The following is a 17,118-nucleotide window of genomic DNA, read 5'->3' as shown; positions in this document are numbered from 1 at the left end:
ACACTATCGGAATAAATTTTACGCAAACCAGAATTTTACGGCGGCCTGTGGCTTTTTTGCAGTCGGGCATGTTAGCGATATATTCGCGACTTATTCGTTACATATAAATTAAGTAGCGAACAAGTCGCGGATATCGTAATTGGAGGAGATATTCGCGACATCTTTGCGACATATGAAGTAAGTAGCAAAAAAGTCGCAGATTTCCTGATTGGAGGAGATATTCGCGACTTATTTGCGACATATGAAGTAAGTAACGAACAAGTCGCGGATATCCTGATTGGAGGAGATATTCGCGACTTAGTTGCAACATATGAAGTAAGTAGCAAAGAAGTCGCGGATATTCTAGATTTCTGCATATGTATGAAGTAATTAAACAAAAAAACAATTTCCTAAAATAAGTTTCTGAACAAAATGCAGAGATAACTATAACAATATGCTGCTACGCACCGGGCACAACTTTTGTTCAGCATTCAATTTAATTTTTATCGCGGCTTATTAATATTTTTTTAGAAAATGTTTATACACACGATCCGTTTAAACGGAATGTCAAAACCTGACGGATAACCTGTAGAGAAATTTTGTGAAAGGTTTCTAGTCTCCACGTAATCCGTTTAAATGTACAACACATGATACGAAAGTCTTTCGAATCGTGGCTAGCAAAATGAAACGACGTGTCGCTACGGCTGCTGCCTCCGCGATTAATGTCTCGTTAATTTCCGCACCACTCTTTTTTGAACTTTTCTACGGTGGCATGTATCTGCAAAAAACAGTTGTGCTTGTTTTATTTACTTCAAAACGAGCGAATCCGCTCAATAATACTACAAATTAGGCGAATCTGCCTGATAATGACTAAAAACGAGCGAATCCGCCCAATAATGACTGAAAACGACTTCAGAAATATCAGCCGTTTAATCAAAAAAGATAAACACGACATCTTTTCGAAATGACGGTCAAATTTGGCAGTTCGAAATGTTTCATTTTTTTTTAAAATACACAATCCGTTTTGCCCTATGACTCATCCGTCAGGTTTAAAACTTTCGTTTAAATGGACTGTGCATTAAGGGGGATTTTCACGAAGCGAATTGAGCGGCGAATTCTAAAATCTGTTTGTATTTAGACTTCATGCAACTATCTCCAGATTTATTGGTGTTCAAGGAAATATCTTCCGCAAAATTTCCTTTTTTTTCGACAACTTTAATTCACGAAGATATCTATTTCGACTGTTCTTTCTGCTGTCGAAAAACAGCCAAGGTGATTTCTGACGTTTTGTTTGTGTTAAATTATAACTTGTGATATCGTGTTTTGTTTTTCTATTATCGAGAAAGAAGGTTTTAAAGTTCTGTCATTCTCCTGCAAACTAAAGTTTCTGAATACTATTATTATGGAAATTTTATTGCCCTGCAAAATTTATTTTACTCGTACCGTAAATGCTCGAATAACCGCCCATCTGGAATAAGGAGAGCTTACCCTTTTCGTAACTTTTTTTATAAACGCCCCTGTAGAATAAGCGTCCAGGGGCGGTGGCTTAAACATATTGCTTGATCCAAATGGGCGGTTATTCGAATACTTAGGAAATTAAAAAAATAACGACCTTGCACTGAAAACAGCTTTGTTCTTTAAATCATTCACAGCATAAAATGTTTATACATCTTTTCGTTGAAAGTGGATCTGTCGTTGAAACAGTTCTCTTGTAAGAAAACTTATTATTATTATCGAACGAAGTTTTATGTTAAGCTTCTTTCCAACAACCTAAATTTTGTTGCTCAACGGTCACCGTTACGACTTTTTTGGAAACACCTTGTACAACAAAACAAAATAAGCAAATGTTGTGGAGATAGAAATTTCTCTCTCTCTGCAACAGTTGCACAACAATTATAGATTTTATTGGAAACCAAGTTTTCGAGGGACACGACGTTTAGAATAATATCACTTACGCGAGGGAAATTAAACCATACATATTTACACTCAGACTGTTATTTATGCCTGTTACTAAATCTTTTTTCATTTTACCATTATAATTTCCTAAAATGAGAGCTTTTACAAACACAGAAATGTGTGTTTTTAAGCGCTACTCTAAAATTAGTTAAAATTTTTAGTAAATGAAGTTTTTACGGTGATTTTATGGGAAATCGATTATTTCAATATTGTAGATTTCTTTTCGTCGGAAATAGAAACGTCCGTGAAATAAGCAACGTGTATGAAATTTATTAGTTCAACAAGCCGAAACTCTCCTTTCTTTGACCGACTCTAATTTTATTGTAAGATATCAATATTTCTTAGATATAAAAAAACATAGCCTCGGGTTCCAGAATAAATTTTATTTTGCTTTCGAACAATATTTAACAGCACGTTAATTTTTTTAAATGGCGCCATTAAAATTTTTATGCCTTTTATATTTTAATTTTTTAACAAATAAGTAAAAACAATGTTAACTTGCAGTGTAGTTTTTTTCGACACTAAGAACTGATAATAAATTTTGAATAAAGAGCTTGTTTTAAATTATTTGGAAATTTGAACTTTATACAAAATTGTTTTTGATAACTACAAAATAATTAATATGTTGAAACTAAATTAATAAATAAAATGTTAGAAAAGCTTATTAAAAAATGTTATTTTTCACCAGTATGAATTCTCGTATGTTTTTTTAAATTACTCGACTGATTAAATTGTTTTCCACAAACATCACATTTATACGGCATCTCACCAGTATGAATTCTCATATGTGTTTTCAAACTAAACAATCGATTAAACTGTTTTCCACAAACATCACATTTATACGGCATCTCACCAGTATGAATTCTCATATGTATTTTCAAACTAAACAATCGATTAAACTGTTTTCCACAAACATCACATTTATACGGCATCTCACCAGTATGAATTCTCATATGTGTTTTCAAATGACTCGAACGTTTAAATTGTTTTCCACAAACATCACATTTATACGGCGTCTCACCAGTATGAATTCTCATATGTGTTTGCAAATGACTCGACTGATTAAATTGTTTTCCACAAAAATCACATTTATACGGCATCTCACCAGTATGAATTCTCATATGTGTTTTCAAATGACCCAACTGATTAAATTGTTTTCCACAAAAATCACATTTATACGGCGTCTCACCAGTATGAATTCTCATATGTATTTTCACACTAACCAACTGATTAAATTGTTTTCCACAAACATCACATTTATACGGCATCTCACCAGTATGAATTCTCATATGTCTTTGCAAATTACTCAATCGATTAAACTGTTTTCCACAAACATCACATTTATACGGCATCTCGGAAGTATTAATTCTTGTATGTGTTTTCAAATTACACGAACAGCTAAACTTCTTCCCGCAAACATCACATTTATCAGATTTCGTAACACATTTTTCTGTTTTCAATGTTGTCGTATAAATAGATTTTTCTTCATTTAAACTTCGTAATGAACTTGTCTTCCTACGACAGGAATTTTGATGTCGGGATAAATATTCAGAAGAACTGAATGAAATTTTGCAGCCTTCACACGGAAATACTTCTCCTAAAAAAAACGTGTAAAAACAATTTAAAAGTCGTTTTTTAATACGCTTTTACTAAAAGTAGGAACCAGCGGCAATCAGCAGTATTTTGAAGTAACCACCAGAGAGCCACTTGTATTTTGAAGTAACCAACGGAGAACCAGCATTCTTTAAGTGACCAGTTAAATAGATAAAACGAAATAAACGAAACTACCGCTTCGAATGTGAAACATTTTATAATGTACACAACAGTTCATGAGCCATTTGTTGAAATGTTTATGTCTGGTATGACTTGGGCTTTATGCAACAGCTGAGACACAGAAGGCTTTTAAAACCACACGCGAGAATTAACAAAAACAAAATTAATATTTTAAATAACGAAGAATTCTAAACAAAAAAGTACACACACGATAACTCGAACTCTCAAAACTCGAACTTCCAGTAACTCGAACTGTTTTTAAATTCTCGTTGAACCCTCACTAATACTTTCTTACAAAAATCACTCAATAAATCGAACCTCCGATAACTCGAACATTCGTTAAGTCAAACCATTTTTTCTGTCCCCTGTACAGAAATTCCCCCGATAATTCGAACTTCAGAAGAAAAATGAAAACAATCTCAGTAAAAAGTGACTACTTTTCTTTCAATAATATAAATCGTTCTTCCAAAAGTTGACAAAAAATGTTTTTCTCCTGTAAATTGTAAAATGCACGGGACGTTACTTTACGTGCACGGGACGTTACTTTAGCTGTGAAATTTTTCAGTGATGTATAACTATGATTGTATACCTTTCTTGTTAGAATAAAAAAGAAATGAAAATTAATAACTCGAACTTTTTTCACTTAGCAGCCGAAGTTCGAGTTATTGAATGCCCCGATAAGTCGAACATTCAATAGCTCAAACTATTTTTTTGGTTCCTTGGAGATTCGAGTTATCAGGAGTGTACTGTATAACAAAAATACTATACGGAGGGAGGTGAAAAACGAGACATTTTTTCTTTTGGTAGACAAAGTAAAGTTCGAATGAATTAATAAATGTTGTGGAGAAACATCGTGGCATCCGGCAGAAAATTTACGTTTGTTTTTCTCACGTGGTTTCTGTTAAAGTAAAAAAAATATGCTTTCGATATGAACGTTTTTTCCTTCAAACGTGTTACATTTTATTTCAAAGAATGAACTTTAATCCTGAAAATACTATTTTCGTTCTGTTCTTCTTGTTTCCATTATTGCCTTTAAGCGAAATAAATAAATAAATAACTTAAGTTGGTTAATTATCGCGAATTTATTCATGTTTGCGAAAATTAATCTTCGCGGAATCCATTTATTGGACCTCGTCAAAACAACTTAAAAGTAGTTGGTTAGCAAGAGAAAAAAGCCCTGGGAACTAGGTGCCCTTTATTTATTTCAATTGGTAGTTTAAGGTCATGAAGTGTTGTGCATTAAAATTTGCGCCGCTGTTGCTGCCTTATCTGGAGTAAATTAATAATAACCACTGGTTCTCTTGTGGTTACTTAAAAAACAACTGGTTCTCTCGTGGTTACTTCATATGGCGGTTCTATGGTGGTTAGTTCGAACTACTGCTGGTTACTGCTTCTTTCTACTTTTGTATCTACGTTTTCAATCGCGGATATTTCTTGTCTATTTCTGGCTAAAATGCTAAAAAACATAACACAAATAGGTTTAACTAAAAAAGAATATCGGTTAAATCGCGAGGTTATCCAGAGATTATTAAAGAGACGAGTAAAAAAGGAAAAATATTTCACCTTGCAGCCAATCGCGACCCCAGGGATAAAAAATATGGGGGAAAAATTGCAGAAAGGAAAATTTGAAATATTCCCTACTTTCTTATTGGTATTATTTATTTATAAGTATTGCCTAAATAATAATACGGAAAGTGGCAAAGTAGGTGTGTTCATTTTTATGTCTTATTTGGCAACTGCCTAAACGCTACGGCACTTTAGATTACGTCAATTCATTAAATGAGATTAGTTAAGCCTTTGCATTGTATTTTTAAGTTTGAGGCTTCATAACTTAAATGGGTGAATATCCTGATTTCGAAAAGAAATCCCAACCATTTTAATTATTAGGACCCCCTCATTATGTCCCGGAGAGTAGTGGGCATTCGAGTCGTTACAGTAATTTTTAATTTCCATCTAGGACTTAGTGTGGTTGCAAAGTCAATGTTCGTGCATAAGGCATAGACAATTGTACACGACTTGAAAGAGGATTTTCAAAACAGTTCCACACAATTTTTAGCTAAATTTTCTGAAACACTGGCTGGTATCCACTTAACAGGAAATTTTTTACTTAAATAATACGGAAAGTAAAACTCTATTTTCTAAGTGCCTGTACACATTCTATTCTGCTAACCCCTTAAAAGATTTTCTAATGATTATCATAAAAAATGTTTTTCTTTATTTATTGTGTTTGCCGTAATGCATTTGGGTTAAATGATGTTTAAAAGAAGATGCAGAAATCTTACTCTAACTTGTATAAGCTTTTTGAGGGTAAATTTGATTTCAGTAAAAACCAGTAGTTTAAAAAGTTTTAACTTCTTTTTTGTATTACGTGATAAAAAATTTAATGATATACCTATTTTTGTGCTAGCCTTTTTATCGTCAGAAAGCGCTATTCCCAAATCTCTCGCATAATCATCTCCATACCATACTAACAATTCGGTGCCAGCAGCTACATCTTTATACAATCGATAATATATTTCACCGTGATATTGAAAAGCTATAAGGTTTTGCTCTTGTTCAGTGCGCGAGCAATTTATATACCTCATCCAATTTCCATAATTTTCATCTTTGCCGTTAACGTAGTACACTATCTTACCATCCCTCATGATCTGCAATGTGAGAAACATTTAAATTAAAAAAATGTGAATTAAACGGTTTTATATCTTATAGCTATGGTCAAGTTTTTTAAAACCCTGACAACAAAAAAACCTTTTAACAAAAAAAATTATGCATTCAGAAAAATAATGCTATTTATTTACTATAAAAGTACGACGAAATTCAATCCTTGCCAATATTTGGGAATAATAAAATGTTATCCTAATGGACTAATTAGACCTAAAATTATTTGCATCTTCCTGAATAAATTCCTGACTCTGACAACGGTTGAGTGGACACAGCGGTTTTGCAGGTTTTTTACAACCGTACAAACCTGCATAAATTGTTTATTACCTCCCACATATAGCTTGTGTCAACGTCATCCCTTGGTATATCCGGCCGAACTTTTTTTCCTTGATAAGGACCAAACCTAGTGCCACTTTCAAATTTTTGTGTGGTGATAATGCCTAGACCAGCACCAGGAATAAAACTCTCATTGATTTCTAGCCCATCAGGAAGCGTCGCTATAGATTTTTTTTCATCATTCACCGGGTTATATTTGTCTGCAAGTGGGTGTAAGGCGCCATGCACTGGACAGTCACCATAATAAAAATCCCCACAGTCCTCACAAACTACAAAAAAAAAAGAAAAGTAAGAGCTGAAACTATGAAAAGATAGTAAAGCGCAAAAAACAGTATTTGTCTTACAAAGATAATGATCATCATCTGGGACTTCGTCTTCTTTATAATTTTTTCTTGGAGCACGTTTTGGGTATCTTGACGATTCCTTCTTTATTTCTTGTAGCATTACCTTGGGTCGTTTTCTTATTAATGCATTATTTGATGAGATTTCTTTGCTTACGCACTTGGGAGGTAAATCATTTTGGTTTTCAGTCTAAATATAAAATAAAAAATAGAAGAAAAAAAAGACCAGATTATTTATTGTCTTTTTTAATTAATACTTTATTCCATGAAAGAAGAACTACCACGAATTTTGAAAAACCGTGGTAATTTCATGACTCGTTAATTTCATGGAATACGGTATACTAGGAAGGCCTTTACAAAGAGACAGACATATGGAAATATTGAAAATATGAACTTTGATATATTTTTACAGTTTTAGGATCCATTAGTACGAAGTTGGCATGGTCTTATGTTTTGATAATGATTTTTTCACTAAATATAGCAACTTATTGCTTTATTATGTTTACAAGAGTTAAAGGATATCCACAATCCTGTACAAAACATTATTCGATTAAATGCTTAAATTCAAAAACCATACCCACAAGCGATGATTATACCCAAAGTTCATACGCCAATGTTCACAACGGACTTAGATTATTTGGTTAAATCCGATACCTAAACTGTGATAATTCTTGCTAATTTTAGCATGACCTATTTTCTCGATTTTTTTAAACCTTTGCAGGTCGTCGCGTTAATTGTTCCCAAAGCGGATCCCACAGAAACAGCGACTAGCGAAATTTAAAAGTTTCTTACCCGCCCTTAAGCTGAACTCTCGCAGCTTTTTAGCTGCGGAGCATTCACATGACCTAGCCGACAAAATTAAAAAAAAAATATTTTATGCCATATTATAATATTTTTAAAAACTAAATCAATCCTTAATTCAATCTTAAAGACCAATATTGAGTTATTGCATATACAAACAGTATGGTTATCATTTTCCGATTAAAGATTAAAATAAAATTATCTTGCTATGTTTGTATATATGATCATAAACAAGACCGAATTTTTCTTTGGTAAAGAAAAAATCGTATTTCACCAATTATGTACCATGAAGACTTATGCGCAAATTTATATGCGTCATTAAAGCTCCTAAAATTTCCGTAAAAAGACATATACAATTTCTACGTCAAAAGTTTAAAGATGATTTTCACAAAAATTAATTTATATAGGAAAATATGTGTCTGAAATAATATATTTAAGGCTATTGTATATATTGTAAAACTTTGTTTAGTAAAATTTTTAACGGTTGTTAGGTGTTATTAGCAATTCATGTATTTGTAGCACATGTAATGTTACGAAAATGATTACAGAAAAATGTAAACTATAGCACGAACATACTGCTATGGTAAATACTTACAACAGTGATTTTATGTATTTCTGAAGATCCTTTGTTTTTTTTCTTTTTTGTTTGTTGTGATACATTTGGTTGTTTTAAATTAGACTCTTTTTTCTTCCTCAAAAAAATTAGGGGATTTTTCACCTTTTTGCGTATATCTAAAATTGGATAAGAAATAGTCAAGATGTGTAGTTCAGCAACTTCTCTTAACATGGTTCCCAGAGACCATAAAATAAAATCCCCAATTTTCCTCGAAAATTTTAAATTTACTAATGTGTAAAATGTTAAAGCACTGTTTACGTTTTAGATAATATAATTATGATATACGTTATTTGGAGTAACTTTCGTGAGAAAAAAAATTCGCAAAATTTCTTGGATAAACTTTCGCGTATGAAGAAACCCGCAAATTTTTGCGAGATAAACTTTCGCGGACAAGAATTTTTCAGTTAGAAAAAACTTCAAAATTCTTAGCATATATGAGGATGTTATAAATTCTCTTTCTTGAAATAAGTTTTTTAAGTATTTTGTGCGTTTTTTGTGAAAAATGATAAAATAGATTACTGGATAAACTTTCGCGAACGAAGAAATTCGGAAACTTTCGCGAGATAAAGTTTCGCGAAAATGGCGAAAAATCGCGAATTCACGAAATCTTCTCTTGCAGAGGTTTTTCCATTTAAAGTAACACATTTATTTGGAAAAAACTGACTGAAACACAAAAGATAAAAAAAAAAACATACCAACAATGCCCACTGATTTTGGTTCTTTATGTTTTAAGGAAGTGGCTGCTGTTGCCCAGTCTTCATCATCACTGTCAGAATCCTCTTCATTGCTAACATAATCAAACAACTGCTCTATGTCCACCTTTTTACGTTTTACATAAACTAAAGGTTTTACAGGAAGACCTAAAGGAAGAAAAAATTATGAAACAAAGTGCTTTTATCTTTTATTATTGCCATGTAAAACTAATAGGGTGGTAAAAGGGACTGTGAAGGTGAACAATGACATGTGGATTAAACATATATAAATTTTCAAAAAATTATATTTAACAAAACTGAAAAACTCACTGGGAAATATAAAAAACTACCTTATTTTAGGCAATTACAAAGGCACAAAATTAACAAAGGGATAATAAATGGGAAGGAAATTAACGCTAAAAGTTTATAAAATATAATTAAATAAAATAACACAAATCAGGAAAGGTGTTTTTAATTTTATTTTAAGAATGGGTTCATAACACTCTTGTTCTCTTAAAAACATTTACAATATTAGCTGCCTTTTGATGTGCCTTTATCACAGGTAAAACAACCCATATCAGGACCATACTTTTCTTTGGTCAATCAAACAAGGAGAACAAAGTTTGTGTGTTTGTGAGCTTTGTATCAAGTTTGGTAGAAAAATTTATTTTTAACTTTAATTATATTTTTAACATTTTTACAGTGCTGAATATTAATTACAATTTGCATTAATTTTGTGCTTTGATAATTTCCTTGAATAGGTATTTCAATTGTCACACTAATATTAAAACTGTATCCAAATTTCTAGACAAGTTTTTAAGTTTATATAAAATTAATTTGTATACTATGTGAATAAGCTTGAAATTCAAAATCTTATATCTGAGAATATTGTAGGAAAAAACTGTAGGGGAATAAACTAAAGCAATAATCTGGACATTTTTGCAATACTGGCAACTCTTATTGGCCATACTAATTTGTATATAACTTACCACATGACTTCATAAACTCATAATTATTTACTATGTTACGCTGTCTTTCTATCTCATAAGGAGTTAAGTCTTCCTCAGGATAAATCTCCATCCCGACAAGCAAACTAATAATTAACAAATAATGTTAATTAATCTTAAAACTTATTAAACAAGAATATAAAAACCTTATAATAAAAGTAAACCTAATGTCATACAAATTTCTATCTGTAATTCTTTTTACTTGACCCACAAATTTTTTGTGTAAACGACCCGAACCAGGGCATTTATTACTATTATGGATCGTTTAAGGATAGGAGTTTAAGGGTAAAAAACACTACTGAAAGGGCTATATTATAGAAATATTACCGTTTTTACCATAAAAATTCCATGTTGAACCTTTGTCAAAAGAAAAAAACATAAAAATAGTTTAGCTCATGTTAATTGTAGTTGCCAGTTAGGTTGGTTAGGCTGGTTAAGTGAACTAAAATATAAAAACACTATATTGATCTTCAAAATTGAAGCAGACAAAAAACATCATGTACCAGTCGTGCATGTTTTGTTTACCCATATTAGGTATTGCCTCAATTAGCCAGGCCACTGAACCTGACCCCTGTTACTAATGGCATATAAATTAAGAATTTCACATCAAATTGGCCTCTGACCTAAGCTGACAACTAAAAATCGTTGACGTCTATTGGTATATGGGTAACTTCATATCGAGTGGGTCAGCATGGACATGAATCTTCACATCATGTTCAATTGCTTTAGCTACATGGTTTTCTTGCACTGATTTGATTTGGATTTATGAATCAACAAGGTTTTTGTCCACTGATGAAAGCAATTGGCCTATACTTCAATCTCAATGTTTTTTTTCGCTTTTTTTTGGTGTGTTGTTAACCTACTGTTTGTGTTTAGACTGTAAAACTAATTGCAATAGTGTTGGATGGGGTTTTAGTTCTGTTTGGTGCAGCTCTGATACATTGGTACAGATATTACAACGTTGTTGCTATTGTGTTGCTGTTGTGTTAAACTAAAGTTGGAGCTACCAGAATTTTCAGATTACTGTTGAAAGCTTATCATTTCTTCAACATGATAGTTTAGTAGGCGATGTTTCCTATTATCAGGCAAAGTAAAATGATGTTTAGCATGTATTTATATAACAGGGTAACCACTAATAAAATGAGAACAAGAGTAAGGATTTTAAGGAGTATTAAGGAGAAAAATTGACATTTTTTAGGTATATTTTGCTGTAAATGCTTAAATAATAAAAAAGAATAAAAAAAAATAAATAAAGATAACTGAGGAGAAAACTAATTTTAGTTCTCTTTCTTTAATGCTCTATGATAAAAATAAGAATTATAGGTAACTAATTCTTCTCAGGGCTGGTAACTAAATCTCAGGAAGTTGATACAAGATGCTGTTTAATGTGTTTATTACGTTATACACTGTTGATGGTTTCTTTAATCTTCCTGGCCATTGTTCTTGATTTTCTGTCAATGATTTTCTTCTCATCCCAATTAAGACTTAGCCTTGGTAAGTCCTAGAAATAGTTGTGAAAGTGCAAGAGGCAATTAAAGATCTACCAAAAGAAGAGGCAGACACAGTAAGAACTAAAGTAAGCCTCACGCTACAGAAAAGCAAAACACCAAAGCAAAATCTGCAAAAATCTGAAAGACTGTAATTGAAGAATCTAAAGAAAGACAAAGATATCATAATCCTACCGGCTGACAAAGGAAGAACAACGGTTACCATGAATACACCTGACTACATCGACAAATGCAACAAAGACATCAACAACAGGCCTTACAAACTTCTCAAGAAAGATCCTACAGAAGTCATAAAACAAGAAGTGAGAAACATCTTAATGGAGTTGAAGAGAAAAGAATACATCCACGATAAGCAGCAGCATATTACCGACTGAAATAAGAAATTTCCAATCACATATTCACTGTTTGTTATAAGTTCATGTAACCCCAGATAATGCCTTGATGGCTGCTTCGATCTTCTTGTTCGTTAAAACTAGACTAGTAGCTCCAGTCCTTTTTAGTGGCACGTGACCCTATACGTAGTATTTCAGTAGCGCACATCGATCTCTGTACAAATGATTTGTTATTTTAAAAAAAATAATTCAACATGATATAATAGCCGTCTAAGCAATAAAACAAACAAAAAATAATATATTAGCAGCAGATGTGCCTGATTTCTTTTAAAAATTATTGATCTATAACTTGTCGACCTTGGCGGGGTATGATGCTCAAGTGAGCATTGCCAACCTTGTTCTCAACAATCCTTGGGGACGAGGTTGCCTAATTTACTCAGTAGATGGATATATTTTTTATTAAGAAACTAGTCTTTAGCCCGTGGAAAAATCAACGGGTTCGCCCGTCCTTTTTTCTGCATTGCGTCGTCTTGCTACTTGTGCAGCTAAGTTACCATTTTGCATGACAAACTTACACAGGTATTTTAATATAGATATTAAATAGATATTAAAAAAATCAATAGAAAAGAATACTACTTTAATTCCTCCCACAATACAGAAAGAGCCAGAATTCTGTTGAAAATAGGCACTCTTGCCGCAAGAACATTCTAGAACCTTGTGTACTATCTAGAAATATAAGGGACATTGGAGAATATTCCAGAAATAAGATAACTATACTAGAAACTACTATTAGTAAATATAGAACATCTGGAATATACTAGAACATTCTAAAGTATCTTATCTTTAATATATAAATAGGAGAACGTCTTGTAAATTTTAGAGTCATAGAGTCATAAAGTTATTGGAGCAGTCGAAGCAACTCTGCAAATATATAAAGTTTACATTTCAACAGGTTATGGGCCCAGTCTATGCCCAAGAAGATTGAATATTTACAGAAATAATATTCAAGAAGAAGAAGCCATCTTGTGTGTCCGACGAGTTTGTTTTGATTTTGGTTTGGATTGGTGTAAAGTTCGCACGAAAAATCGTATTGTGGAAACCTGAAACGGATTATCCGGATTAGTTGAATACGGAACAAATGGCGATGGAAAGCACCAAAGTATTGATAAAACCATTGAATGGAACAAACTATGCTACCTGGAAGGTACAGTGTAGAATGGCGTTAATCAAAGATGGACTTTGGGGAATTGTTGATGGAAGAGAAAATGCTCCAACTGAAGAAAGAGAAATTCCGAAATTTAATTTGCGTAGAGATCGTGCGTTAGCAACGATTGTTTTGTCGGTGGAACCAACGCTGTTATACCTGCTTGGACCAGATCCAGAAGATCCTACTGAGGTTTGGAAGAAGTTGGCAGACCAGTTCCAAAAGAAGACATGGAGTAATAAATTGACACTACGCAGGAAGTTGTATGACTTGAAGTTGAAAGATGAGCAATCTGTTCAAAAGCACGTTAAAGCTTTGACAGAAATTTTCGATGAACTTGCAATTATTGGAGACCCGTTGGATGATGAAAGTAAAGTTGTTCATTTGTTAGCAAGCTTACCAGACTCGTATGATATGCTAGTTACAGCTCTGGAGGCTAGTGCTGAAGTACCGAAGCTTGAAGTCGTAACTGAACGATTGTTACACGAGGAAAGCAAGCGGAAAGATAAGGACACTTTGGAAACGAATGTCAAAGCAATGACATCGAATCATGGAAAGCCAAGAAAGGGACCCAGATGTTATCACTGTGGAAAGATTGGTCATGTGAAACGATATTGCAAAGAATTAACGAAGAAGTTCGAGAGACAGACTCCTTCGACGTACGGTAAAAATCGAATGAAGCCGCAAAATGTGTGTACGGCTGAAGAAGAAGAAGATGATGACGAAGAAATCATCAGTTTAGTTGCTGAAAATACTTTGGCAGTCAAAGGAAAAAGTAACTGGATAGTTGATTCAGGCGCAACATGTCACATGTGTAATGAAGAGGAATTGTTCGAAGAAATTTCGTCACTTGAAATACCACAAGATATCACTGTCGGTGATGGATATTCAGTACAAGCAATTGGAAAAGGAACAGTAACCTTGGAAATGAACATTTCAGAAAACAGAAACGTTGTATGCAAGTTATCTGATGTCTTATTTGTACCACAACTTTCGTACAATTTACTTAGTGTATCAAAAGCTGCAACAAATGGAAAGAAGTTTCAGTTTGAAGATTTCAAATGTGACATCGTGGATGCGAAACACGGAATCATTGGTACAGCAACAAAGCATGGCAACCTTTACCATCTCAACTGTAATGGATTGAGAAATAAGAAGAATCACACAGTTATGAAATGTGATAATAACGCTACAACAAAGGAAGAAATTTGGCATAGAAGATACGGTCATCTCGGTGTGCAGAATCTTAAACGATTGGCAAGGGACAAACTTGTTAAAGGGTTTGATTATGATGCAACAAAGAAACCGACATTTTGTGAACCGTGCATTGATGGGAAACAAAGCAAAATACCGTTTCCGAAGACAGGAGGAGATCGATCGAAAAATCTCCTTGGTATAATCCATAGCGACGTTTGTGGAAAGATAGAAACAAAATCACTTAGTGGTGCAGAATATTTTGTTACATTCATTGACGATAAATCAAGATACGTATGGGTATATGTCATGAAACACAAAAGTGAAGTGTTTGAGAATTTTAAAGAATGGAAAGCAACTGTGGAAAAATCGACTGGAATTCAGATAAAAACGTTTAGAACTGACAATGGTGGAGAATATACATCCAAAGAGTTCGAAGACTATTTGAAGAAAGAAGGTATTCATCATGAGTTGACAATTCCGAAAACACCGCAACAAAATGGAGTTGCAGAGAGGATGAACAGAACACTCGTGGAATCTGTAAGATCAATGTTAGCAGATTCAAAGTTACCAAAACGATTTTGTGCCGAAGCCTTGGCTACAGCAACGTACCTTCGTAACCGATGTCCAACGACAGCAGTTAAAGGGAAGACACCCTTTGAAGTATTAACTGGAAAGAAACCAAATGTCGAAAATCTACGAATTTTCGGATGTGATGCGTATGCTCACGTACCAAAAGATGAAAGAAAGAAACTTGATTCAAAAACCAGGAAGAGTGTATTTCTTGGATACGGTGATGGAATCAAGGGATATCGTCTATATGACAACGACAAGAAGAGAGTCTTTTACAGCCGAAATGTGACATTCAATGAAATCTGTGGTGAATTGAAAGACGACCGTGACATAGACGAACCAAAAATAGAGATCGAATTACAACCTCGTGAAGAAAACACAGATAATCAAATACAGGAGGAGCAAGAGCGACAAGTAAGAGAACGACGGCCTCCTGATCGTTACGGAGAATGGGTATACATCACTCAAGAAGAAGATCCAAATACATTTTCTAAAGCAATCAAAGTGGAGATATGATCGCAGATATAATGACGAAAGGAATCGGACGAGTACAGTTTGATAAGTTGCGAACGATGATCGGATTGAAGAACCTTACGGACTGCGAGTGAGGAGGAGTGTTGAAAATAGGCACTCTTGCCGCAAGAACATTCTAGAACCTTGTGTACTATCTAGAAATATAAGGGACATTGGAGAATATTCCAGAAATAAGATAACTATACTAGAAACTACTATTAGTAAATATAGAACATCTGGAATATACTAGAACATTCTAAAGTATCTTATCTTTAATATATAAATAGGAGAACGTCTTGTAAATTTTAGAGTCATAGAGTCATAAAGTTATTGGAGCAGTCGAAGCAACTCTGCAAATATATAAAGTTTATATTTCAACAAATTCACCGACTAACTAAAGTTTGTTTTCATGATATTCTTCCAATGTGTAGCGCAAACATCAACGTATGGTCTAGTAAATTAAAGTCAATATTTTTTCCTTTTGCAATAGCACGCTAAATAGGCAGGGTTACAAAAGCAGGACAAACATCAAAAAAGAAAGACAGGTATCATGTCTAGCATCAACGCTGCTCTGCACCAGCCTTTTAAAAGCATTACATCATACATTAATGTCCAACGAAACCCTCATATTTCACCATTTTTAGCATCGACAAATAACTGCTGTGGCTATATTCGCACACTGTGGCAGCTTCTAAATTTTTAAACTTAACAAAGAAAAGGAAAGAGTGCCACTTAAAGTTATTTGGTGGGCTATGAGAAGATTAGGTGTGGATGAGTGGCTAGTTACGATGGTACAGTCTATGTACGGCAATGCTAAAAGTCTTGTCAGGATTAACGATTCACTTAGTGATAAATTTAGTGTAAATATTGGTGTACAGCAGGGTTCTGTACTTAGCCCTTTGTTGTTTGTTCTAGTCTTAGAAGCCCTGCACTGTCGATGGAGTTCAGAACAGATTGTCCATGGGAGTTATATTGTATGCAGATGATTTGGTTCTCATAGCAGAGTCGATGGAAGAATTAGTTGAAAAGTTTGAGAAGTGGAAGAAAGGACTAGAAGAGAAAGGGCTAAGGGTGAACACAGCAAAGTCTAAAGTCATGATTAGTAGCATTGCAGCCAAGTGTGACCTTGTAGTTGGAAAGTGGCCTTGTAGAGTTTGCAGGAAAGGGGTTGGTAGTAACTCAATTTTTTGTCAGACTTGCAAGCATTTGAATCTTTAATTCTGCAGTTAGTTTACCTACAAATATAATTTTTAGAAGCGTGATAAACAATTAAAATATAAATAATTAAAATAGCACACCAAATTCTATATGTCAGGTATGTATGGAGGCATGTGAGTATGATAGCACACTCTTGAATGGAAAGACTGGTAGTCTTAATATGTACTACAGAAAAACTGCAAATGGTGCCATACATAGTAAAGGAAAACCTCCAAATACAGGATTCCATAAACACCATGACTGACATGAAAAATAAGAAAGAGGGTCTTCGGTCCAATATTTTAAGTCATCAGACAATGAGTTTGATAATAACTTTACGCATACTAAATGGACCATTTTCCAAACCATTTTCTTACTAAGAAATTTATTCTCTGGTTTATTTGATCCAAAACAAACAAAATATATATTTATTTG

At 33.5% G+C, this 17,118-nt stretch overlaps 1 protein-coding gene across 1 annotated transcript; it reads right to left on the bottom strand.

Annotated features, from left to right (window-relative positions):
• Window positions 1-663: 663 nt before the first annotated feature.
• Window positions 664-12,507, bottom strand: LOC130630519 (zinc finger protein 431-like). Its single transcript, XM_057444043.1, has 7 exons — window positions 10,145-12,507; window positions 9,159-9,323; window positions 8,443-8,579; window positions 7,050-7,236; window positions 6,697-6,974; window positions 6,101-6,356; window positions 664-3,532 (listed from the first exon to the last, which is right to left on the bottom strand). The coding sequence occupies exons 1-7, from the start codon at window positions 10,233-10,235 to the stop codon at window positions 2,610-2,612; spliced, it is 2,037 nt and encodes a 678-aa protein (XP_057300026.1). The 5' UTR covers window positions 10,236-12,507; the 3' UTR covers window positions 664-2,609.
• Between the last annotated feature and the right edge of the window lie 4,611 nt (window positions 12,508-17,118).

This window comes from Hydractinia symbiolongicarpus, chromosome 2, assembly GCF_029227915.1.
Source record: "Hydractinia symbiolongicarpus strain clone_291-10 chromosome 2, HSymV2.1, whole genome shotgun sequence".
NCBI lineage: Eukaryota > Metazoa > Cnidaria > Hydrozoa > Anthoathecata > Hydractiniidae > Hydractinia > Hydractinia symbiolongicarpus.
The sequence above is the reverse complement of the archived record's forward strand: the minus strand, read 5'-3'. Positions and strand labels throughout refer to the sequence as shown.